Source organism: Sphaerodactylus townsendi, linkage group LG13 (genome assembly GCF_021028975.2).
Source record: "Sphaerodactylus townsendi isolate TG3544 linkage group LG13, MPM_Stown_v2.3, whole genome shotgun sequence".
Lineage (NCBI taxonomy): Eukaryota > Metazoa > Chordata > Lepidosauria > Squamata > Sphaerodactylidae > Sphaerodactylus > Sphaerodactylus townsendi.
Window position 1 is genome coordinate 44,030,713 of NC_059437.1, and position 27,039 is coordinate 44,057,751.

Consider the following 27,039-nt stretch of genomic DNA (forward strand, 5'->3'; position numbering starts at 1 on the left):
ATTTTGGTGTAATTATAACCTTTTTTTTTAAAAAAGGCACTGACTGGGCACAGCCTTCGCAAGGTTTTCTTAAGGTCTCTTTCAGAGAATTTGTTTCATAGACAAAGACCCAGAAGTAGTGCACGTTTTGATTAGAGTAAGGTGGAAACTAAGAAATTATGGCAGGGTTTTTTTGTTTGTTTGTATTTTTGTGGCTGCCTCTTGTTTTCCTGCTCCAGTAAAATAATGTGAAAATATTCTTTCGCCTCTTTTTTTCCTCTTTCTCTTTTTTAATTCCTCTCCTACAGTAAAGTATGGCTCTTTTTCCTTTAACTCCTTCTCCTTTAACTAGATGGAATATCACACATTAACAGCTTCTATCAGAATTTTGCCATTTCCATTGTATCAAGCTGAAATTTTACATTCCATTTTTCGTAATGGTCCAGTATTCCTTGCACTGACAACAGAAATTCTTCCTGTTTATCGGCCTGGTTTGGTTGCAGAGTGTTGGTTTGTCTTTTGGTCAACAAAATGTCAAATTCTCTTCCACTGTCCACTTCTTGGAAGTTTTTGGTTCCAAAGAATTCTAGTGTTTTTCAGATGGTTTAGCAAAACTAATTAGCAGCTAAACTTTGCGTCTTTCTTTCAGAACATATTTTGAAATCATTCACACATCTTCATCCTTCTTTCTTGAAAAAGTGAAAATGTTCCCCTTCAAAAGGCATTTGATTTATTTAAAAGATTCTGATTTTGACTTTGTGTGTGTGTGTAAGAGAGAGAGTACTTTTGGAAAAAACTGGCACTAAAAGTTCATAATTCTTTTTTCATCTCAAGGAGAATTGAATCAATAAATACCTCTTCCATTTTTAACCTTAGCATCTCTTTCTTAAGGCCTGTTTCACAATGCTATTCTGCAGCTCCCATTTATTGTAGTTGGTTTTGTGCAGGTACAGGTAAAAATATATAAATTTGCTTGTATCGCACATACACTGAAGAAGATGACGGCATAATTTTGGGGGGGATTCCTCAATTTTTTCCAGTAGGTTCCAGTAGGGATGCATCTTGTAGTTACTTTCACAGCACAGATCAATCAATTTGCGTTCACATCCTACATGTGTTCAATCAATTTGCGTTCACATCCTACATTGCGTTCACATCCTACATGCCATTGCATTCACATCCTACATGTGAGCTCCCAAAGGCACCTGGTGGGCCACTGCGAGTAGCAGAGAGCTGGACTAGATGGACTTTGGTCTGATCCAGCTGGCTTGTTCTTATGTTCTTATGTTCTTATGTTCTTAAATCCTTTTTTATCAATGGGAGCTGCTAGTTCCACAACACACTTTACATAAATGGATCATTTCTAGTATATGGCATTATTAAGAAGTGCAGGTGGCAGGCCCTTCCTTGAAGAAGAGGCATTCTTCCTCCACTCACACACAAGAGGAATGCCTCTTCCAAAATGGCACCTTCTGCACCAGATATAAGTCATTTCTGACTTATGGTGACCCTGTGAATTAATAACCTCAAAAGTATCCTATTGTTAACATCCTTGTTCAAATCTGTTTTTTTTTTAATTGAGCAGTGATGGGGAAATTTAAATTCCCAGTGGAGGGAGTTCACTGCCTAAAGCATAATTTCTCAATCATGAAGTTGGTACACTAACATTTTCTTTCCAGCACCTATATTTATGCATTGGTTTTTCAACTTGCAGGGCATTCTCGATCCACTTGATCTGTCGCCAGAATCTCTCAGGAGGAGAAAAAAGGGAGACAGGATTTCTTTTAAACTACTACAACCTACTAAAAGTTTATTACTGGTGTTGGTTTTGGCAAGTAGATGACTGTTGCACAAACAGTCCAATAAAAACACCATCCATTGATTCTGTACAGGTTTTATGACTCTTAATTTGAATCACTCAAGTCTGAAGGTCTTGTTCTTTCTCCAGAATACAGTTTCTGCACACTGAGCCAATAGGTGTCCCTCATCAGTACCATTTTTAAGTGTTGTTTTGGGTGACTGATACAACTCTGAACTGTTTTGAAAGCTGGAGAGAAAAGGAAAAAGTGAGGGGGGTGTATTTGCTTAGGATATGGCAACAGCTAAAGAAACAGTTTTGAACATTTGATGATTCTTACAGCTTTCGGAGTAGATTCAGTCCAATCCTCTAATAGTTCGGGATGATTTCTTATTCCAGAAAAACCCATTGTGATTTGTTTCTCCCTTGTGCAAACTGAACATGAGTTTCTTTTAACTTTTTTGCCGCTTTCTGTTTCCTTGCGCTCCTGTATATGCGAGTTCAGTTTTATCATGGTGTCAATAAATTGACATTATGTGTAATTTATAACTGAGACCTTGCACAAAAAAACTGAACAGCATAGATTTTGCATCCAGATCCGCCACAAAGACAAGCGTTAAAAGCCATTGGAGAAATCATAAGTGAATTGAATGTCAAAAAGGAACTTCCTAATGGGAAGAGTAGCTCAACTAAAGAGCCACCTTGCAGGAAAGGGATCTGTATATGTATCTATTGGGGATTTCCTTGCTTTGGGTTTCTTTCATTGGACTGGGGGTTTGGTCTGTAGATAGCTAGTAGACCTCTGTGAATCTTTTGTAGAGGAACTATTTGGTGTAGGTACCTTTGTGTAAATTATCACACAGTATTAAGCCTGTGTATACATGTTAACTCACTATAAAAGCTTATTTATAATCGTTTAAGTGTTTTTTGAATATTAGAGACACTGGCATGATAACACCATTAGCCATACAGGTGCCTGCTCGGATTGTTACCCATCTGGGGGTTGGCAGCCTATTGGGGCTGATGGGCAGAGTGTCAGTATTTTGTGATGAGTTTTTGAGGAAGGGATCAGGTGGATGGTTCTTCCCAATTGGATGCTAACTGGTTCAGGTTTGTGCTTTGTTACCATTGCTCATCTGAGCTCCGGAAAAATACTGCTAGGAGCCCTTCAGTAAAAATTTATGCTGTCCACAGTCTAAATATTTCATGAATATTCAGCAAAATCGACCACCCACCCCTCCACCCCTAGGTTTTTTTTTCATTTTTGTCTCGAGCCTCCTTAAATGCCATCGCAGGTTCCAGACTTATGGCCTAGCAAGAAGCGGTTTCTTCGAGCCATGTGAAGGTTATCTTTTGCTTTGCATTTTTCTCTCATTTCAGAAATGGGATTTCCTTTTTTCCTTTCTCCCAAAGGCCTTGTTCTCCCCTGGGCTGGAGGACATCTTGTGGGGTGGTTTCCACTGTCCCATCGGGGAGGCAGGAAATGAAACTTTCCACTTCCTGTTAGGTGGAACCACCTGGTTTTCTCAGTTTAGTTCCTGACTCCAAGGGGAGCAGACTGTGGATTACCTGCTCCACTTTGACTGTGCCTTGGCCTCCTGGGAAAATCTAACCAGTGACCATTCAATGAAAACTAGGCCATAATAAGCCACAACATTCTTGGGGATCAGGGAGTTTCAGATCTAGGTCTGTGTGTGAAGCCCATACATACTCAAGACAGTGTACACTTAGACATGTTGAAAAAGTGTAACTTGTAGAGGTTGCTTGGTACCCAAAACGCTATGTGTGTCATGATGTTTTAAGATTAGTGTTCCTTACAGTATTAATGGAAAGGGGGAAAATACTCCACTGCTGATTAAGGGCCACAATTGTAATAGGGAAATCACAGATGGGGGGGAAAGGACTGTTTCTCCTCTTTCTCCTTCCCTTGTACCTTTTTCCCAACTGAAAATTGCTGTCCTGCTAGATCCCATGTTGGGGAGACATATGAGTGCATGTAAGTTTGTCATAGGAGGCAAAAATCAGCTTGAGGATGATCATGTTCAGGGACGGTTAGAAAATAATGGTGGGAAATGCAGTCTGAGAACTATATATAACGTGTCATTTTTCTGACTGGAGATAAAGCTTGTTACACAAGAAATGGCAGGCATTCTTAAGAACATGTCTAAAACATGGCCTTGGAATAGTGTTTACCTACAGAGTCGATGCCGAAGTGGAAAGCAACTTGAGGGGGCGTATGCATGACAGAAGGATCCTTAGGTAGCTGATGGTAGCACATAAGCTGTTTCAAGACATTGTCGGGAGGTTTTTGCTTGTGCATACAACATGGCTTTGTGGCCCTGCAGTGGCATGTCAGGGTGCCAGATACTAGACCCGTGGTGGTGAACCTTTGGCACTCCAGATGTTATGGACTACAATTCCCATCAGCCCCTTCCAGTATGGCCAATTGGGGCCGATGGGAATTGTAGTCCATAATATCTGGAGTGCCAAAGGTTCACCACCACTGTACTAGACTGATGCCTTGTAATTCATTGTACTTTGTTCCCCTTTAAATATGCCCCCCCTCCAAAAAAGTTACCTTTTTCAGGGTGGCATAAAATTTGGGCACCAGCCTCCCTCCCTCTCCCAAACCCTGAGAAGGGTTTGCTAATTCAGTTGGTACCTTTAGGTAGCTCTGTGTCTATTTTTTTTCCTTTCTTTTTTAAACGGATGTTTCAATTTTGATTGCAATTTCTTAATTGCGTTTAACAGTGATCCCTGCTGGGCCTTCATTCACCATCCGTACAGCCACGTTCTATTGATGGCCTGTTGTGATTTCAATGGAACATCATGGGATGTATCTGGCACGACGGGCAGCACTGGATGGAGGTGCCTTTAGCCCGATGTACCTGGCATGGTAAGCGGCAACCAAGCGGTTTAACCTGCATTCTAACGATCCAGATCTCCATGCTCAAGCAGGGCGCCCGTTGTCTTCCCTCTCCCCCTTCCTGTGCTTTGATGCAAACGCGCAGCCATTTTGCTTTTTTTTTTTTCCCACCCCAACCCCAATTGTCAGCATGTACTTGCTTCCCCGGAATTAAGATTTCAAGGCTTTCTTGAGCTTTTCCTGCTTCTCCTCCCTTAAACTCTCCCATGTGGTCTGCTGTAGTAGTTTAGCTGCTTCTCTTTTTGGATTCTACTGCTAGCACTCCCGTTTGTTGAAAGCTTATAGTTTTGAATTGCGCGGAGAGGCAGTAAGTCTTTGAATAATACCAGTGATATACTTGCAGCAGCCTACATCTTTAAAAAAAATGGATTAGGTCAAGTTTGCAGACTGTTGTTCATGGGATCCACCTATCAAGAGTCCAGATTTCCTGCAAGCAACCAACTTCAGGGGTCATCTGGAATCTGAAATTTGTTTCTCTTTTCTGATCATCAGCGTTCTGCTAAAAAAAAGTATGTCTGGGGAGGTAGGCTATTACGGCTTGCTTTGTGCCTGTTTCCAGGAATACCTCCTGAAATAACAGAAAGATCAGAGGAAGTGTTGTTTTTACCTTCCAAATCCCCTTAAGTTCTTCTTGCTTTCTAAATTTACTAGGGATAGAGGGGTGCTCTTGAATGGTGCAATGGGCCAGGTTTCTCCTGGTATCCGCACGGATGAAGCAGTAAAAACTGAGGGACTGGAGCACCTTCCTTTTGAGGAGAGGCTGCAGCATTTGGGGCTCTTTAGTTTGGAGAGGAGATCGCGTCTGAGGGGGGATATGATTGGAAGTTCATATAAAATTATGCATGGGGTAGAAAATGTCGACAGGCGGAGATTTTTCTCTCTCTTTCTCACAATGCACTAGAACCAGGGGCATAAGACATTGCAGAAATGCTGGGGGGAAGAATTAGGACTAATAAAAGGAAACATTTCTTCACACAACGTGTGATTGGTGTTTGGAATATGCTGCCACAGGAGGTGGTGATGGCCACTAACCTGGGTAGCTTTAAAAAGGACTTGGACAGATTTATGGAGGAGAAGTCAATGTATGGCTACCAATCTTGATCCTCCTTGATCTCAGATTGCAAATGCCTTAGCAGATCAGGTGCTCGGGAGCAGCAGCAGCAGAAGGCCATTGCTTTCACGTCCTACATGTGAGCTCCCAAAGGCACCTGGTGGGCCACTCCGAGTAGCAGAGTGCTGGACTAGATGGACTCTAGTCTGACCCAATGTTCCACCATGCTTGAGTGACTTCCACATTGAGACTAATTTCCCTTGGATGCTTGAATGGCACAATATCAAAGTTGGTCAAATTAATCCTTACCCATGAAGGTGGGTCTGTGAGTCATAAGCTATAATTTTACCCATTGGCTTGAACAATGGAAGGTGAGCAAGCTTGTTTCCTACAAAATGGCTGGCTTACATGGGCCACACCTGACGGTGCCACCACTGAGAAAGCCGTGTCCTTGCCAGACGTGTTGGTAATCAGCCCAGATTTCTTAATGAAAGGAAGTGGGAAGCCACGAGATAGCAAACAGGGGTGCACATGAGAGTGCCAGGGCGCTGTACTGAGGGGCAAACCACTGCCCATCTGTGGAAGTGAGCAATTATGTATTTGTGTGTTGAGGAGGGGGAGACTTCAGTGTTGTTGACAAGTAGCTGCTGACCGAGGAGTGACTATAGCCCAGTGATGGAGAACCTTTTTGAGACTGAATGCCCAAATTGCAACCCAAACCCCACTTATTTATCACAAAGTGCCAACCCGGCAATTTAACCTGAATGCTGAGGTTTTAGTTTAGAAAAAAACGGTTGGCTCCCTCTTCCTCCACCCCACCCACTCGAGCAGGGGCCAGCCTGCTCCCTAAGTCTCCAAGCACTCAAAGATCCCGTACTTTCACTGCTCTATGCCTCTCTAGCATCTTCTGCCTCCTGTGCACCGCTCGGGCGGGCAGCAGCCAATTCCAGAGCACAGGCAATCTGCAGCCCCACCCAGCCCAATCCTCCCTGCTCACTCTCAAAAGTGCAGCATCAACGTTGTACTCAGTGGCCCAGGTCAGTCTGTGTGTGGGGGTGTGTGATTTTCCACCCCCACATGATGAACTCTGTGTGCGCTTGCCCACAGAGAGGGCTCCGAGTGCCACCACTGGCACCCGTGCCATAGGTTCGCCATCACTGCTATAGCCTGATAAAGAATAATATAGGCCTGTTCTTAACAGCGTCTTGGGGAAGGGCTTGGCTCAGCATGGCTTGGAATGCCAGCAGGAAGAGGTGGAGGGGCCAAGGGAAGAATAATCTCCCTTAGTGGCAGCAGCCTTTTCTCTTTACAGAGTCTTGAAATTTCTCTCTTCTAGATCAGAGATCGGTCTGTCAAAGTCTGTACTGCCTGCTCGGACTGGCAGTGGCCATCCAGAGCCTCGGCAAGGTCTTTCACATCGCCTGCTTTCTCATCATTTTGAAATATCTAGAGATGCCGGGGCTGAACCTGGGATTTTTTAACGTGGAAAACAGATGCTCCACTGCTGACTCACAGCCCCTCCCAAACAACTGGAAACGGCAGTCCTTGGCAAAAGAGGAACTGAAGGGAATTACAAATTACCCGGGGATGGCAAAACTGAAATACAGGCTGTCCTGGCTTTAAAGACCTTTTCGGCATATGCTGCTCCTAGTATGCATTACAAAAACCAGCCTTCCAGCCGGCTCCTTATTCAGCCAACTTGTGAGATCAGTTTCAGTCCAGGGAACCGACCGGATCATAGTGTTTGTGTGGGGGTGCTGGTTCTCTCCACCACCACCACCACCACCACCACCACCACCACCCCCCCCGGCAGTTCCTAAGCACATTTGGCTATCATTGTCTTAACGTCGTAGGCATTGCAGCGGGTGGAAAATTATTCTTCCAGGAGGGTGTAAGGAAAGCAGAACAAAGCCAAACCAATTTGGCAGAGCAAGAGCAGACGTTGTGTTTTTTGTGTAGTCAGCATAATCACCCAGCGCTGCCAGGCCTGCTTCTTAAATGGATGTCACTCTCTGCCTCACCGCTGCCCAGATCCTGACTTTGCTGCTTCATTATAAGCCCTGCTGAGTTTAAATGTTTTGCTGAGAAGGGGTGTGTTCGGCTTTTGTCTCTGGCTTTGCCTTCCTCTCTCTTTTTTTTTTTTTTTTAACAAGCGGGCTCTGATTTGGAGCGCCAATTGCAAAGTACATCAAAGTACATTTCTATTTACCTGAGGACGTTCTTGTTTTCTGGTACACTCTCTGGTAAATCTCTTTCCCTCCTGAATCTGTCTTTTATTAATGCCTTGTTCAAATCATTTCGCTGCGCTGTTTGTTCAGCTCTCTCTGCAAGGTTGCTGGAAGTTAAGTTTCTTGATCGGAAGCATCTGTTTTTTTCCAGCCTGCTCGCATGTGTACATGACAGTTCCCTGTAAAGCACATCCCTGCCACCATTTTTAGGATGCTGACAAGGCTTATTTTAAACGATAACGGGTTCGTCTTTTATTTTTCTAATGTTCTTTTTTAACCTGAAGAGGAAATTCCACCTTGGCTTTTAAAGTGGCAACGGATGTTAAACGGCAGAACAATTCATTGTACAGTTCTCCGTTCCAGATCACAGTGGTCAGGGGCATGGGGCCCCCCCCCCCCCCCCCAATCGATCTGGAAATCCACGTAAAAATGTTTGGCCCTCCCTTCCTACCAGAGAATAAGTCTGATTTTATTTCTTTTCTTTTAACTCTAAAAAAGAAATTGTGTATAGTTATCGGAAATAATTTAAAAGAGTAAAATAGAAGTTCAGTGAAATTGCTACAATACTATACGGCAATATGTTCCTTTACGCATTTTCTGAGTTTCTAAAACCATTTTGTGTCGATCCTTCCTTGCTGGTCCCTTTCGCGTATCGTCTGCAGCTTCCGCAAAACTTTCCTCCACAAATCCTATTTAATTTCTTATATTGCAAAACCGCAAGGGGAAAAGTCATGATGTGGAAGGGATGACTAGCGACAGGATTGGGCCTTGAGAATGAGCGGACTTAAGGGTGAGGGAGGCTTACCCTTCGGACGAGGAAAGGGGTGCTCAGAGGGTATCCTCTCTGTGAAATGTTGAGGAGGGGGAGTGGTTATACAACCTCTCCCACCACCAACCCAAATGTACAGTGAAACCTCGGTTTTCATTGCCTTCGGTTTTCATCTGTTTCGGTTTTCATCGATTTTTTTCCAGTGAAAAATTTGTCTCGGTTTTCATCGATTTGCCTCGGTTTTCATCGATTTGCAGTAAGGTGCAGGGGTTTGTGGAGAAAAATCACCCGGACAAAGCTGTTGCAGGCCGTGTCTGCAACTTGTTTAATGACACCATGTCTTGCCTCCATTTCAGCCAAATCTTAAAGAAGGCGAAATCAAGAAACATAGAAATCCTCTTTGGACATGGCTTTCTGAGGTGCGACATTTGAAGATCCCACCTTTCAAGGCTCTAAGAAGCTGGTCCTGTAGTGTAATTGTTTTGTTACTGTTTTTTCAGCATTCAAACTACTATGTTTATGCACCAAAGAAGGAGCAGCAGTGGCGTAGGAGGGTTACTGGGAGAGCTCATGCTATCTAATCGCTAGGAGGAACCTGGTTTGATTCTCCCCAGCTCTGCCACCCTGGAAGCATGTGGAAGGAGAACTTTCATCTAGAGGGGAATTCAGATTTAGCCTGTACATCTCCTCACACCCCGCCAGCTGGGTGACAACTTTGGCTAGTCACAGAAACTTCTCAGGAGCTCTCTCCAGCCCCACCACACCTCACAGGGTGTTGTGAGGGAGGGGAAGAGGCAAGAGGTTGTTAAGCATGCTGCTTTGAGATCTCACTTACTTGCAGGAGAGAAAGGGGGGATATAAATCCAAACTCTTCTTCTTCTTCTTCTTCTTCTTCTTCTTCAAAAATGTGTTTTTGATATGTTTTTTGGAGTGCCCAGAACGGATTAATTGGATTTACATTGATTCCTATGGAAAAGTTTTCCTCGGTTTTAATCCGTTTCGGTTTTCATCTATTCTTTTTGGATGGATCACCAACGAAAACCGAGGTTCCACTGTACCCTTAACCCTGAGATCCTCTCCGTGCTCTGCTGCAATCGTAGCAGACAAGCATTCTCCGACTTTGCCTTGGAGGTCCAGCGTTTTTGCCTGCGCTTGCAAAAAAAAAAAAAAAACCACGCAAGCCCCTGTTTGCAAAAGCAGTGTCAGCAAAAGCCCAGGGATGCAGCTCCTGCCTGCCTGCTTGCCCGTCTGTCCTGTTAATTGCTTGGCTTCTGCTGCTGATCCAGGCCTCGTGAGGCAGCGGTCAGATCTGCAGAAGTGCCAAGACTGTGCTGGCCCTTCCTGTCGACTCCCTGTTTCATCCTCCCCAAATGTGCAGGGTGTTAGAATCTGGGGGGACTTCTTGGGGTTTTTGTTTTTTGCACAGACATGCCTAAGAGTGTAACTTAAGAAGAGCCCTGCCGGACTTGTCCCCAAGTCTGCTCAGTTTAGCATACTGTTTTGTAACAGTGGCCAGTCAGTTCTACCTGGGCCACAAACATTCACTGTTGCTGTTTCTATTATTCTTATTGCATTGCCTTAAATTAGGTAATCTGCCTTGAGTCTCATAAAGATGGCCTAGAAATGAAGTAGGTAAAGAAGCAAGCAGGGCATGAAAGTGACGATACCGACTCCCCTGCTGTTTCTCCTTCTGTTGTTCAGAGATAGACTGCCTCTGAAGACAGAGGCTCCATTTGGTCAGCATTGTTAATATCTGTTGAAAGACCAGACCTCCTTTTATTTTATTTTTTGCAGATATTTTTGCCCTGCTTTTTTCAATTTTAAGAGAGCCCAGTACAGTTTACAAGCCAATACCTGTTCATCGCGAGAACCCAGTAGATGTTTCTATTTCTTTGCAGGCATTGAGTCTGGTTCTTGTATTGGCTGAATGGGAATGCTGTTGCAGGCAGAATGCGTTCTACCAATATACTGCAGCTCTCAAACTTGGCATCCCCAAACACCTGCAATGCTGAATTTCTGCCAGTGTCCAAGAGCTGATTTTTTTTTTTTACTAATGCCTCTGATTAAAACATCATTTAGTTAGCACAAAGTTCTAGAGAAGGGCCTGTAAATTCCTTTGGATTTAAGGTGGGCTTGTCCTGCCCTCCCCCTTTTTATTTATTTATTCTTCTGCCAGATTCCTTTTGGGGAATTCCAGATTATTCCGAGTATGGCCACTCTTCTAAATCTTATCAAGTAACAGGGAAGGCTTCCTTCCCTGCTGTGGGTAAAATGGCAAACAGTAATGGGTGGCTCTGACCTCAGCTGGATGTGGTGGGGGAGGGTGGCCGCCCAAAGGGGATGCGGGTGGGGGGTGGCGTGGAAAACTCAGCTTTTGCACCAGGCTGCATTTTCCCTAGATGCGCCTCTGCATGTCTCTGAAGATGCCAGCCATAGATGCGGACAAAACAGTAGGTGCTCAAACTAGCCGACCACAGCGACACAGCCCAGAAAATCCACAACAGCCAGTTGATTCTGGCCGTGAAAGCCTTCGACAATGCTGATATGGAGTTAAATGGGGAGTTTCTCTTACAAAGTGGAGTGTATTCAGAGGAGGAGATGCAGAGTTTTTCTTTACAGGGAGAGGTGGATGGAATGATGTCATTTCCTGTCTTCTATCTTTTCCCAATGTAGTATGACATTTTGAATGCTAAAGAAACAGAAGAGGGCTTCTTAAGAAACAGAGCTATTTTAAAACAGTAAGCTTTGGCAAGCTGGTTGAGTTCCTCTGAGCTCTTCTTCGGAGCATATGTGAAGCACCCCCCAAAAAGTGGGGGAGCTATTTCTGAGCGTGAGTGGAAACCCCCGCAGTCTGAATTTCATAGATTATTTTCCCCCCATCATGACCAGGAAACCCCCCCCCCCTTCTTTGTGCCATCTACCTCCCCTTATGCGTGTATGTGTGCTTGGTCATCATGTGACCTGAAGCTTCTTGTGGAAGTTGCAGGCTTGCTGGCTACTTTAGAATCATAGAGTTGGAAGAGACTCCAAGGGCCATCAAGTCCAACCCCCTGCCATGCAGGGGCACATAATCAAAGCACTCCTGACAGATGGCCATCCTAAAAACTTCCGAAGAAGGAGACTCCACCACTTTGACACTTTATTTTGATTTTCCCTTCAAAAGTTTCTGCAGTGCTGCTGTTCTGTGATATTTACTTTTTACATCTAGTGAACCAACGTGGCTACCCCATCCTTTTCCTCTTGCGATTAATGCTGGTGGCAACCATTTCTCAAACACGGCAAGAGTGTGCGTGCGTAGGACAATCTTTTATCGTGCTGATCGTTGTAAAGTGTTGGGAAGCAGCTGGGTGGGCAAGCCCAGTGCCCTGTTTCGCCCTCGCGTCGGGTGGAGTCTCATAGTCTCGCATGCAAAGAGGCAGCTTTTGCCTCTGCTCTTGCTAGATCTCAATCTCAAGCAAAGCTGGCCTGGGATTTTGTTTTCTCAGCATCCCTCTGTCACTCCCACCCGTAAGGGTGCTTTCCAAGTAAAGCTTGACAATTTGCCACTGCTGTCCCACATCAGATGCTCTGTTGCTTCACCCGTCTATCTTTTGATGCAATGCCCGGCCTTTTATTGCTCTCCCAGCAGGACTCTCTCCAAAGATTATCTTGCCTCTCGCTGCTTTTGGAAGAAGAAAAGCTGCATAGGTGGAGCAGTTGTGCTAAAATGTTCACGATTCTGTGCCGAGAAAATTGCAACATAAACACATGGAATAGCCTTTGTTCCAAGTCAGACTGCTGGTCCCTGTAGCTCAGACTGGTTCTCCAGTGTCCTGGGCACTGTTCTTTCTCTGCTCCCTAAGATAATTTTAACTGGGGATATGCTTGTATAAAACATAGAATCATAGAGTTGGAAGAGACCACAAAGGGCCATCAAGTCCAACCCTCTGCCACGCAGGAACACACAATCAAAGCACTCCCGCGTAGGACGGAGAGTGTCAATCAGTGGGTACCAGCCATGGTGTCTGAATGAAGCCTTCATCTACAGCAGCGGTTCTCAACCTGGGGGTCGCGACCCCTTTGGGGGTCAAAGGATCCTTTCACAGGGGTCGCCTAAGACCATCGGAAGACACAAATAATTTTATGGTTGGGGGTCACCACAACATGAGGAACTGTATTAAAGGGTTGTGGCATTAGGAAGGTTGAGAACCACTGATCTACAGAGGCCGCAAACCTCTGAATACTGGTGATGGAAGGCACAAGCAGAGCCTGAGCTTCATTGCCCTCTACTTTTGGTCATCCAGGCAACTAACTGATTGGCCACACTGTGAGCCTTAAACAATTTCTTGACCTTTTAGGTACTTAATTCTAGTTTTGACCACTGGATGGTCCACTTATCTGATCCGGCAAGCTCTTCTGAGCGTGTCGTCTGCAAAGGAGTCACAGCCCCATCTCTTCAAAAGAGACAGGTGCATAGGTTCCCATGCTGCAGTTGCTTGAGATTCTTCCAGTCAAGACCATGAAGAAGGCAGTTAAGCCCTTCTCATTGGCTCTTGGAAATATCTAGCTTTTATTTTCAGATTTCATTGCCTTTTTTTCCATTTGGCAACAACATTTGCTTTTTGGGGCGGGGAAGGTTATGCTGGGACCTCTTGCTGATTTTCTTCATCCTTGAATTTTGTGCATCAGAAATTTTGGCTGAAGGCCAAACCTTTGGCGTGCATGTCAAGTAAATGCTGCTATTCTTGTAGGACCAGTAATGGGGTGGGCAACCCTGCTGGATATATTAACTCCTTTTTCTATTCTGTGTGATGTAATAGCTCTGTTAATATTCAGAATCTTGCATCCTCCCCCAACCAGTTGCTAAGAGAGTCTTCACCCATCGTGAGTCTCTTAAAATCTTCTTGGAGATCCCATTGTGCTGGATCCTATCCAGCTAACTTTTGTAGCAAGCAGTGTTTGCTTAGCATTTTTATCCCTTTAACAACAGTCCTCCATTTTAATCCTTATTTCTTATAGTCACGTATGGCCCTCACGCGGATCAAAACATCTACACCAAGAGGCCAGCCATGAGTAGGATATGCATTTGTGCAAACTCCAGGTGGAAACCCCAGACTAGAAAAATACTTAAAGAGAAGGAATTACAAAAACCACCAAAGAATACAGGTATTAGAAAGGGGGAACTGAGAATGGCATGGATTATTAAATTGCCATGGCAACCCCAAAATGATACCCAACATTGCTTGTAAACATGTAAGGAGGGGGTGAAGATAATGGTTGAAGGAAACAGATGCAGGGGATGTTTGGATAGCGAAAGGAGAGGAAATTTGGGCAAGCAGGAAAGGGGAAGGGCGAAGGGGAGTGAATGATGAGGTGGGTGGTAAGAAAGAAAATGGAGGCAGACAGCAAGGAGGGGTTGGGGGCGGAGCTGTAGCGAGGGGGAACTGCGCCCGGGGCATGCGTGCGCCCTGTGCCCTTGACATGCCACCTCTCGCCCCCGGAACACACCCGCAACAGCGCGCGCCCGGTGCATGGCCACCCCTGTCCCCTTGGCGCTACGCCATTGGGTGGGGGAAAGCAAGCCGTGATGGTGAGAAGAGATGAGAAACAGGAGGAAGGAGGGAAATGAGGAAGTGGAGTGGGGCCAATGGCAGGAGGCAACGAACAAGAGTCTGAGATGATAGGGAAAGGCTTGGGGAAATGTCACAAGCGCCAGCAGGAAGACCAGAGAGGGATGGGATTTTGCCTCCCTTGTGAGTCTACGATCATAACTCTCAGGAAAGGGATGTACAGTCTCATGTTTTTAGGCAGTCTTCAACATTCTCTGTATACATTCTCTGCCCCCTCTCTGGCTGTTCTTTCTCGTGTTGGAGGAACTGAGATATTTCAACACTTAATCCTGAGCTTTCCAGCTTTTCCAGCCCAAATGTTTCTACAGTTAATACAAGGTAGACTAACAGATACTAGCGTGTAGCCTTATGACTTGGGAAGGCGTGATGACACTTCTCCTTGATGGAAAACTTTAATATCCTTTGCTGCCTCTTTTAACGTTGAATATTCCCAGGGGAACCCTTGTGGCCGCATAGGTCATCTGCCAAGAGCTTTCCGTGTCTGCTACCAGGGTCAGAGGGGTGATGCCTCTTGCGAGAGAGGGTCTTTTCTGTAGTCGTTTGGCTACCTACCTGATGCCTGACCGTTAGTTTCCGGCATCTGATTTGAATTGGTCCTGTTCGCTCAAATCTCTCTCTGTGTGCTTTCCTTGTATAGACATAGATATAAAATTTGCTCTGAATATGTTGCTGTTCAGTTGGCCGTATAATTGCTGCGTTGGTTTGTTCATGTGTTGTTTTATGGAGGGGTGTTTGGCTGCCCAGATACCCATTTCCAGTGCGGGTAGCATAGATAAATGCCTGCATGCAACATACATCATTCGATGTATTCTTTCCCCTCCCTAAAACTGGCAGGAAGCTGGGCATAAAAATGTCAACTTGCAAGTAGTTGGTGAAAGTCATCCCAGCAATTTCAAGAGGGTCTCCCACTTTGTCCTCTGCCCCCTGCTAATTTCACCCCTCTGAGCAGCAGTGGTGAGCAGCAGTGGCGTAGGAGGTTAAGAGCTCTTGTATCTAATGTGGAGGAACCGGGTTTGATTCCCGGCTCTGCCGCCTGAGCTGTGGAGGCTTATCTGGGGAATTCAGGTTAGCCTGTACACTCCCACACACACCAGCTGGGTGACCTTGGGCTAGTCACAGCTTCTTGGAGCTCTCTCAGCCCCACCTACCTCACAGGGTGTTTGTTGTGAGGGGGGAAGGGCAAGGAGATTGTCAGCCCCTTTGAGTCTCCTGCAGGAGAGAAAGGGGGGATATAAATCCAAACTCTTCTTCTTCTTCTCCCTGCCTCAGGGATGGGCCACGGCAGTAGAGCTTCTGCTTGCTGTGCAGAAGGTCTTGGGTTCAATCCCCAGCATTTCCAGTTAAAAGGAACTGGTAGTAGGTGATGTGAAATACCTCCACTGAAGACTCTTGAAGGCCACTCCCAGTCAAGATGTACAATCCCTGCTTCAGTAAACAGCCAGTGGTCTGATTCAGCATGAACTTTATGAACGCTCTTCTGCTAATCTGGCCATCTCTTCTGCCTAGTCCAGGAGTCTGCAACCTGCGGCTCTCCAGATGTTCATGGACTACAAATCCCATCAGCCCCTGCCACCATGGCCAATTGGCCGTGCTGGCAGGGGCTGATGGGATTTGTAGTCCATGGACATCTGGAGAGCCGCAGGTTGCAGACCCCTGGACTAGTCTTTCCCACAGCAACATTTCCTCTAAATTGGAAAAAAAACACCAATGGGTATTCATATACTTGTAATACAAAGCTCTCACATATGTCCATGAGAGCCAGAGTAGTTTAGTGATCAGAGGGTCAGACAGTGCTGGCAGAGACCCGGGTTCAAATGTCCACATCGAGCCCGTCCGCCTAACCTTTCTTCACAGGGTTTGTTGGGAGGATGACATAGAGGAGGGGAGGGGTGTGACATTTCCAGTTCCTTAGGGGCAGGGGATAACAATGCATGAAACAAATGAATTTTTCCTAGCCAATTTGTGTAACAACCAACATTCCCTGTAAGCTATGCGGGTGTGTTGCACAGCCATTGTATTGGTACTGCACTGATATGGTGCCACCCAGCAGGGGGACCTGTCCCAGGCGGCTGTCAGTTACACCGCGCAGCACTGGAGAAGAATGAGAGAGACTACTGCTAACAACCAGTGGTGGGATCCAAAAATTTTAGTAACAGGTTCCCATGGTGGTTGGATTCAAGCTGTGGCGTAGCGCCAATGGAGCTGGGTGGGGCACAACAGGGGCGTGGCCGGGCATTCCAGGGGCGGGGCATTCCTGGGCGAGGCTGTGGCAAGGACGCGGCCGCTGTGCCGGTCCTTGGGCGGGAAACGAATGCACGCAGGCTACCACGCACGCCGGTGCACCTCCTGCTAGACTGCTTCAAGTTCTGCGCGCTACTGCTGAGAGGAGGGGCGTAACTAAGGCAAAAATCATGTGGCAAAATCACCACTTAGTAACCCCCTCCCGGCACACACAAATAATTAGGAACCTACTCTCGGGAACCTGTGAGAACCTGCTGGATCCCACCTCTGCTAACAACTGTCTGTACCAAAGGACCATACCTTGCAGCCCAGCTGAGGTTTCCAAGGACCTGAGAACTTGTGCGTTCAAATAGTCATGTTTTGCTATGCAACCATGACTTTCACCCCAGCATGAGAAGCTGGAGATGTTGGGAACTGAACCTGCAACTTTCCACATGCAAGGCAACCTCTACACTTTCAACAGATTTGCAGCAAAGAGAGAATAAGTGTATGTGGGTTTGCACTGTGACAAAAGGGTTTCATTCCAGCATGCAGCAAGCAAGAGCTGGTTTTGAACCAGCTTGTTGTCCAGTTGTTTTCGTGGTGTTGAGAAGTTCACTCATACATGTCATCTTCCGAAGCCCTGTCATACTGGTCCAGCAGGGGCAGGGGTGTCTTTATTCTCCCCGTGGCAGGCAAATCTACATTTTTGGCTGCTGTTGACAAGTTCGGCAGGCGGCCAAAAGGAAAAAGAACCCCTATAGGATCAGTTGATACACCATCGCCCTGTCTCATTTAACTGTAACATTAGTATTTGCCCGGTGTTTTCAGCTGTTTAAAGTGCTTAAAGTTCGTGTATCAAATAGCCAAGAGCGGCCCCATGCAAATCAAAGAATCTGCACAGTGGGGTCAGCCAAGGCTTGGATATATTGAATTGAATAACGTTTATTGTTGTAGCCAAAGGCCACAACAAGATAATCAGAACAAACACAGGCTTAACTATACTCTCTGCTATCCCCAGGCTTCCAGAACCAAGATCAAATATATGATCCATGCTTCATCTGTATATGCCCAAGGGGGAAATAAATCACACTTTGGGCAGAATTTTGCATGATATTTGCATCTTCTTACTTTATAGTGTCGATGCAATGGTAGGAGAAAGCTACGTACACCTCCCTACCCTGACCATCTTGAGGAAGAGTGCAGGGAGACTGTGAGGGGGGAAATGAATGGCCCTGTGGAAGAGGAAGTAGCAATTGGCAAGAGGAACAGGAAGGAAGTGCGGATGCCGGGGGGGGGGGGGCGGGCAGTAGAAGACAGAATAAGCAGGGTAAGAACATAAGAACAAGCCAGCTGGATCAGACCAGAGTCCATCTAGTCCAGCTCTCTGCTACTCGCATTGGCCCACCAGGTGCCTTTGGGAGCTCACCTGCAGGATGTGAAAGCAATGGCCTTCTGCGGCTGTTGCTCCCGAGCACCTGGTCTGTTAAGGCATTTGCAATCTCAGATCAAGGAGGATCAAGATTGGTAGCCATAAATCGACTTCTCCTCCATAAATCTATCCAAGGTAGAAGGGAAGTAGAATCAAAGGATGAATGGGAACAGAAGCTCTAGTAGGGGTAAGGCAAAGGAAGATGGGAAAAGTAGCAGCTGACTGTGGGAGAGGGGAGAAACAGAGTCTGAACAGGAAGGAGGGTTGACAGATAAAAATAGGGAGTTTCCCCTCCCCTGTGAATCCTTTCGAATCCCTTTGCAGCTATTGTGTAAGGTAGATTAGTATTGCTGAGAGAGGAGTATGTTTATAGCTGGCTAGAAGGTTAATTCTGAGAGTGGGATTCAAGCCAGTTACTTCCTAATACGTTGTTCGTTCACATCGGTTCTGCCTCCCTAGGGATTCTCATATGCATGTTTCACCTTTCTACCAAAATGACATCTAATGTGGGACTAGTACCCCAAATATGCAAAACAATTTGCCTTTGATGATATCCCTATCACACGCTAATAAGAGGTTTTGTGAACGTTAATCTATATGTTCCACTGGTGTTGAGTTTTAAAGGGAGAAAAATTCGTTTAAGGATTGCACTAACAATAATTTCAAAAGCATTTCTTTCCTCCCCACCCTCCAAAACCAGCCCCAAGCGTCATCTGCAATATTGCGACCTAGCCCGGTTTCAGTGAAAATTATTATCTAATATCCAACTCTGTGTACGTTTGGCAATAATTCCCTCTTGGTAGTTTGCAGTTATTAGATTTTCAGCATCCTGTCTTTCTTCAAGGGGCCCATATTTTCTAATTAACTTATTTAAGAGCCTAATTTGAAAGTATTGAGAGCGTAGGAATCCCTCTGGTTCTGTGGGGCTCTGCAAGCCCGGAGAAGGACACAAGAAATTTCTAGGATGTTTCTGGAAATCCAGGACAAAGAATTGCCTCCTGTGTGACTCAACTGCCAACAATTTTTTTGTGAGCAATAAAAACTTAGAGAACACACTAAATCTACAGGATTGGAAGAGTGATATGAAAGGGCTGTAGCTCAACAGGTAGAGCACCTCCCAGGTTCAAGTTCTGCTACCTTCCAGTTTTACAGTGAATCTGAGTAGCAAGCCTAGGAGAAGTCCCTGCAGAAATTAGACTCGAGGTTAGAGCCGTCAGCACTGGACTGTGTGGGACCAGTAGTTTGATTCTGGATAATGCAGCTGCATGCATTCCTTATGAACAGATAAATCTTGCTTGGATTCTCAGGTGCACCAGGCACGCAATTCTTATCTCCAGGAGTTTATCCAGGAGCAGCAGTGGCGTAGGAGGTTAAGAGCTTGTGTATATAATCTGGAGGAACCCGGTTTGATTCCCAGCTCTGCCGCCTGAGCTGTGGAGGCTTATCTGGGGAATTCAGATTGGCCTGTACACTCCCAAGGTGACCTTGGGCTAGTCACAGCTTCTCGGAGCTCTCTCAGCCCCACCCACCTCACAGGGTGTTTGTTGTGAGGGCAAGGAGATTGTCAGCCCCTTTGAGTCTCCTACAGGAGAGAAAGGGGGGATATAAATCTGAACTCTTCTTCTCTTCTTCTTCTCCTTGGTGCAAGAATGAAAACACCCATGAAGCTACCATATGCTGAATCAGACCATTGATCTGTCTGGCTCAATATTGTTAAGTAACTATATAAGTAAGTAACTATATAAAAATAGAAACCAAATTAAAAACTAAGGGAATTTTTACTACCTCTGTCCTGCCATCAGGAAGTGAGCAAAAATAATTGGCCAAATATGATAGATGGTTGGGTTTTTTTTTTTTAAATGCCAGAGGCCCAAGTCAAAAGGTGTACACAGGGTCACTGACACACTGAATTTCTAATTTTCCGTCCAGGTAAAATGACCCCTTTTAAACAAATATAATGCAACAAAATTTCCTTAAGCGAGAAAGAGCAGTTGTGCGTAGGAGGTTAAGAGCTCGTGTATCTAATCTGGAGGAACCGGGCTTGATTCCCAGCTCTGCCGCCTGAGCTGTGGAGGCTTATCTGGGGAATTCAGATTAGCCTGTGCACTCCCACACATGCCAGCTGGGTGACCTTGGGCTAGTCACAGCTTCTCGGAGCTCTCTCAGCCCCACCCACCTCACAGTGTGTTTGTTGTGAGGGGGGAAGGGCAAGGAGATTGTAAGCCCCTTTGAGTCTCCTGCAGGAGAGAAAGGGGGGATATAAATCCAAACTCCTCCTCTTCTTCTTCTTTCCAACTTTGTTAATTGAGCAGGGATGCTTTGGGTGGTCGTGGTGGGCACTGTGGTCAGAAGTCTTTTATCATTGGCTTTCCCAAAGATGCTGTTTTAACATCCACTGAGATTCTGTCTGAGATCTTCTGCATAATTGTATAAAGGCTGACTGATAGCATGCTCTCTACCTGTGAATTGCAGGCCTTTATCACGAAATGCCAAAGATTATGCTGGTTGGGTTTTATGTGTTAATTGTCTCGTTTAGGCTTTTCACGTTTGTCAGGACCCCAACGTGGTTTACAGCACTAGCCTTTTTCACACAGTGCGTGTGTGGCCATTGTACTCGTTTTGACTGTGCGTAGACCACATGTGGAGTCCTTCTCACACCTGCATGTGTTCTGTTCCATCAAGTCATCTCTGATTTACTCCGACCCTATGAACCCCAACCATCCTATCATTGACAGCCTTCCTCGGATCGTGCAGCCTGACTCACAACTGTATGTGCATGAATTTCACACACCTACATCAGTATGCACAATATGGATCTAGATCTTCCAGGTCATGGGTCCCCAAGTGAACAATCAGAATGGATATGGATGTAGGCATGGGTTTGAAAAACTCTACACACCTAAAACGTGTGTGTATGTGTGCATATCATGTCAGAACTGTGTTGGTTCTGAAATGGGAAGTAGTCTTTTTAACCTTGGGTGGTACAGGTGCATAGGGACCCACCATCTTTCTCTTCTTCTTTTGCAGGTGATAAAGTGAAAGGGGAAAGGAAGAGAAGGTGGAGATGGAACTGCCAAATCATGCCAAACAACTGCTTCTGCAGCTGAATCAGCAACGAGCCAAAGGTTTCCTCTGCGACGTGATCATTGTCGTCGAAAATGCCCTCTTTCGCGCCCACAAGAACACATCCTCGCAGCAAGCAGCATGTATTTCAAATCCCTCGTCCTGCACGACAACCTGATAAACTTAGATACGGACATGGTCAACCCCACCGTGTTCCGTCAGATCTTGGACTTTATTTATACTGGGAAGCTCTTAATGACTGACCAGCCTGGTGAACAGAACTTTAATGCTCTCCTCACCGCAGCAAGCTACCTCCAACTACATGACCTAGCAGCCCTTTGCCGAAAGAAGCTGAAACGCAACGGGAGGTCTTTGTAGCACAACGGGTGGCCGGGCGGTGCCCCTCAGATGTCGGAGAGACCTCCACGCAGCAGTCAGAGAGGGCTTCTCCCACTGCTTCAAGCAGTCATAACTCGTTATTCAGGGTCAACTGAGGGAATGAAGGGCTCTCACTCGAAGGAGATGCCAAAGGGAAAGATCTCAGATGATGAGGTCTTCATCAGCAGTTCCAACCAAGAAAACTCTCTTGCCCTGAATAGGGGGATCAGTAAGAACGGCGGAGAGGGGAGCAACAGCAGTGCTAACGGGAGCAGCGGAGATCAGGAGCTTGGCCTGGACCTATCCAAGAAAAGCCCCTCACTCCCTACAGCGCCATCCCTTGATGACATGCAGCACAGCGACAGCCTGCGTGGTTCTCCCAGACCTGCCTCAGCCCCCGCAGCCAACAGTGCCTCATTGTTTGACGAGTCCACCGCCGGAGCCCCGCCAAACCTACCCGGAGCAACTGCGTAACTCCATGGGAAATGTAGATTTGAGCGGTGGAGACCGCCAGTCCCACTCTCGGGGAAGGCAACCAGCGGAAGAGCATAGTCACTCCCGCATCGCGCAAGAAGGAGTGGATCCAAGAAGCGAATAGCGCCCGACCCCAGCAGGAGCGAGGCTTGAGGGGCAAGAAGGGGACGGAAGAAAGTTGCGAGGAGCTTCCCTAGCGGCATTTTAGTAGGGTCCATTGTGTAGCTGAGAGTCGGCAGAGCGGAAGCCGTAGTCTGGGACTGAGCACCTATGGGACAGAGCTACCATTTCCATGCAAAGGCGAAGTGGAGAAAAGCGGGCAAGGAGAACGTGTGGCGAGTGGGCAGAGTGAAAGCGAGGAAGTGGTGGGCACACCAGCGCCAACTTCACGTCTACCGGCAGGAAGGCTACGAGCCAGTGGCCTTCGGGGACAACCTCTACGTCTGCATCCCTTGTGGAAAGGGGTTCCCTAGCTCCGAACAGCTGAACGCCCACGTGGAAACGCACACAGAGGAAGATCTCTACATCAAAGAAGAAGGATCGTACGACGACAAGGAGGAGGAAGCGGAGGATCTGTCCAATCCCAACCAGCCCTACACCTCAGAATCCCGGCCCTTCAAGTGTTCCGTGTGCGAGAAGAGCTACAAGGATCCAGCCATCTCTCCGACAGCCGCACGAAGAGGGAGCTCATTGTGTAATGGCGGCCTTTCCCTTGCAATATCTGTGGCAAGATGTTCACCCAGCGGGGCACCATGACCCGACACATGCGCAGCCACTTGGGCCTCAAACCCTTTGCTTGCGAGGAGTGCGGGATGCGCTTTACCCGGCAGTACCGACTGACAGAGCATATGCGTGTCCACTCAGGGGAAAAGCCCTACGAATGTCAACTGTGCGGCGGGAAGTTTACCCAACAGCGCAACCTTATCAGCCACCTCCGGATGCATAGCTCTCCTACATAAGCCAAAGACTCTGCAATGAGTTCTGAGCCCACCCGCCATGAACATACCTTTCCCTAGACTTGCTGCTTTAAAACAAAATTATATATATATATATATGTGGGCCATTCCCTTCCCTGTTCAGTCATGGGAGGCCTCAACCAAAACAGAGCTTTATTTCTCCCCCACCCCCCCAAAAAAACATAAAATCAGTCCGCATTGAAGCTGCTGCCTCTCCCCGCATTTTATACTTTCTTTGCCTGATAGATCACATTGTAATCAGAAATGCCACTATTCAGCTAGGCTGTGTGGGGATATATAGTTTAACTGTGAGCCCTGTTGTGGGGGTGTGAGAGAGGGTGTCCTTCCAGGTTGATACGAATCGGAAGTGTGGAGAAAAGGCCGATCTTTGACAGAAAGAACGGGCCTGGCCACTTCTCCTCCCTCAGTTTACTTCCTTAGCACTTTGGAATTTGCTTTACAAACTCTGCCCAAGTATTATTATTATTTTTTCTCTCCTTGCGCCTAAGAGTCGCTTCCAGTCCTGAAAGCCCACCATGTGCCAGAAACATGGCAACTGTCCCAATAGCCTCACGAGACCTTAGTTCCCCTTCCTGCTCTGACTATTGAACGTGAAGTGTTTGTCCCTGAAAGTGATCAGCAAGGGCGTTTCTTGTCAGCAGAACGCCACTTAAGTTTTTTCAAAGTACCCCTTTCATGATTCTTCTTAGAAATTTGTCATAAAGGAAGATAGAAGCAATGGCTGTCAGCTGACATAGGTAGACGTTCTGGTGGGTGGATGTGTTTTCCTTCTCTGTTGACCTGAGAGGGCAAAAAGATCCCACCTTTGTGAGGGGGTGTTTTGTTCTGGAGGTGTTTTTGCATGCCGTAAAAGGAACTCTTTCAAATTTGGAAAGCAGCGACACGTTTTTCCTTTTTTTTTTTTTTTTTTTTTTTCTGTAGCAGAGTTCAGCTTTCAGCCTGGTTTGCTCTTCTCCAAATCCGGAAAGTTTTGCAACTTTTCCATTTTAACCTCTTCAGCCTTATCCATGACTGAATGGGGGGCTGGGTGCCCCTGGGGAATTTCTTTCAGTGAATAGGGGTCATCATCTTTCCTTTTCCTAACCCTCTCCCCACTAGATTGGTATGAATATTCTTTGCGTAGAGGTACTTGTTTTTGTTATGAGAAAATAAGAATTGTTGATGTTTCTGTAATTGTTGGAACTGGAAGGTGTGAGGTTACTCTCTGGAGCAGGGGGCGGAGTGGGTTTTGATTTAGGCTGGAATTGCTACAAGTTCCTTTAGGTACCTTTTAAAAAAAATATTTTATTTGCGTGCGTGCGTGTGTGTGTGTGTCTAGCTTCTCCCTCACTAAAGAACGAGATGGTCTAAATAGACCGGTTACTTTTGCTACCTCTTGAATCCATGAGAACAATAAGGTGGTTAGTAAAATGTTAGGCATGGTATTTGTTTACCCCCACCCCCCTTTGAAATGTAAGTAAGTGTATAAAGTAGAAATTAAATTAAAAATGAAGGGATTTTTACCACCTCCGTCCTGCCGTCAGAAAGTCAGCTAAAATAATTGGCCAAAGATGATAGCTAGATAGATGGGGTGTTGTTGTTTTTTTAAAGCCAGAGGTCCAAGTGAAGAGCTGTATAAAGGGTCACTGACACACACACCAAAATTCTGATTTTCTATCCAGGTAGAATGTCTCTCTCTCTCTCTCTCTCTCTCTCTCTCTCTCTCTCTCTCTCTCTCTCTCTCTCTCTCTCTTTCTCTCTCTCTTTTACAAAAATAACGGGGCAAAACTTAAAGAGAAAAAGAGTAGTTGTGCTGTTTCCAACTTGGTTTTGTGAACCTGGGTGCTACCGGGTGGGGGTGCGTGGGGTCAGAACTCTTTTATCCTTGGCTTTCCCAAAGGCATCTGGCTTAGTATGCCATCACTGGATAGAATGAAAGAATCCTCCTGTGTCAGGCAACGTTACTAGAATCCAGAGTGCAATATGGGGTGGAAACCAAGCCAAAGTGTTTCATATCCTCCCTGTGGTTGCTTTATGTGGGGATAATCTTAGATTTTTTTTCTGCAGGAAACCTTGCCTGCAGGAAACCACAATACCGAGCATAGCGTCTTGCCATACTTTAGTTGGATAATGGAAACGAGGTCTGCAACACTAAGATTTTGCGTTGTGCTCTCCAGATGTGCATGGACTACAAATCCCATCAGCCCCTGCCAGCATGGCCAATTGGGATTTGTAGTCCATGCACATCTGGAGAGCCGCAGGTTGCAGACCCCTGTATAAGATATCAGAACCGACCGCTGCTACAGGATGAGGAGGAGGAGACAGGGTATCACCTGCCATTTTGTGATCCCTTGACTATTTTGGCACTACCTTTTTAATTTTCTTTTACAAACTTTTTTTGTTGTCGTTTTTTTTGGGGGGGGGGGGCGTGAAATGCGACGACTTCTTTTTCTCAATGAGCAGAATGCGGTGGTAAAAATCCCTGATTGCCCTTTAAAAAAAAAGATCATCCCTGTCTAAATTGAGCAAGGTTTACATTTTTCCCTCTTTCTTTAGCTTTCTTGCTTAAAACCCTTGTTCTTTAATATTATTATTATTAATATTATTAATATTATTATTAATAGGGTTTGCCCAAGCCCTGTGTCTTTTTTTCTTCTAAGGAAAAAGGAAAAAAAATGAAAAAACACAAAACCTTTTCTTTAAGTTTTAGACCAAAAAACGTGATCATGTTCAATTAAAACAAAGATAAGCTTGGTTTTCCCCCTCTTCCTGTGTTACTTTTTTCTATTAAGAAATAGGTTAGCCAGTAAAAACATGTTTTGGGTCACTTTGAATGAACTAAATAAACAGGACTGCAGGCTCCATGCAATATACATTTAAACCATATTGAGCCTAGTCAAGTTACAGGGAACACGTACCCCCTCTCACCCTTAAGCCCTTGCCACATGTACAGAGGCATAGCAAGGGGGAAAGAGCCCGGTGCATTGGTGCGTCCTACGCCCCCGCCCCGGCCCGGAATGCCCCCACAGGGCACATGCCCGGTGCATCATGCTCCCCCCTTGGAGCTACGCCTCTGCATGTGTATGACCTGACTTAGAGAGCCACTTCCAATTACATTCATCCCATCTTGTTTGAGTGACATGGTTACCTTTTATTGCGTGTGTCACTAACAGAGCACTGACGCCAAGAGGCTATTCCCCCTCCCCTCATAGCCAGATGCTGTTGTTTTTAGTTCTCTTGTACAGTTTGGGAACCAGTTAATACACCTTATCAATCTTCACCTTGAACCCGGTTCACCTGGAGTTCCAGAGAAAAGGGTGCCCTTGGTTGCTCCAAGCTGCTTTTGCAAGTGAGGGGAGGGGAGTTATAGTGGGGTTGTGATGCTCTGTTGAAATTAAGCCCTCCTAACAAGTGGTTCCTGCATTGTAGTGGATGGGGTACATCAAGCACTAGTGACATTTTTTGAATGTGGGACTTTTGGACAGGCTGTGGAAGTTCCATAGGAAATAATGCACCTGGTGCACTGCACTCTTTGCCAAAATAGTCACCCCAAATTAGGAGTTGTGAAATAGTATACTAGCTTCAGTAGGCATTTTTTAAATTGTTTTGTTTTTATTTTGGCTGGAGCTCAGGGGTACTGATTTGAAACTGAGTTGATGGACTATTTAAATTATCAGGGTTTAGTTCCCCCACTGCACAGTCCCGCATTTATCTGACTTTTGAGATGCCTTCAAAGCAAACTTCTGACGCAACAATCTGGTATCAGTTATATTCCAGCCTTTGCCATCCATCCCTTCTGATAAAATCAGGGCAACACCAAATTCTTCTTTCCCTCAGACACTTCCTGTCACTATCACAAAGCAACAGTGGTTGTCTGCATTCCATGCCACAGCTTGTGTGAAGGGCCCCCTTGTCTGCCTTCCCCACTGTCTTCTGAGTAGACCACGTTTAAGTGTTAGTGTGACCAAGCCCAGAGGATGGCATAAGAGGCCCAAGTTAAAGCATGCTGTATTAGGGCATAATATGTAGACCTTTTGCTGAGCCAAGATGGCGGGTGAATTCCAAGTGATAGCTTGACCTGAACAGTGGTGTATGGGAAACTGGCCACTTTCATGGCATCCATTTGGGTAGTGAGGAGAATTTCGCCACTCCCACT

General features: G+C 46.0%; 1 protein-coding gene across 1 annotated transcript in view; it reads left to right on the forward strand.

Annotated features, from left to right (window-relative positions):
• HIC2 (HIC ZBTB transcriptional repressor 2) overlaps positions 1–24,969 on the forward strand; it is a 61,475-nt gene extending 36,506 nt beyond the window's left edge. The window contains 6 exon segments of the mRNA XM_048514266.1: positions 21,040–21,196; positions 21,199–21,909; positions 21,912–22,286; positions 22,289–22,315; positions 22,318–22,582; positions 22,585–24,969. Coding sequence (XP_048370223.1) covers positions 21,077–21,196; positions 21,199–21,909; positions 21,912–22,286; positions 22,289–22,315; positions 22,318–22,582; positions 22,585–22,886 — 1,800 coding nt within the window. The 5' untranslated portion in view covers positions 21,040–21,076 and the 3' untranslated portion in view covers positions 22,887–24,969.
• Positions 24,970–27,039: the final 2,070 nt, after the last annotated feature.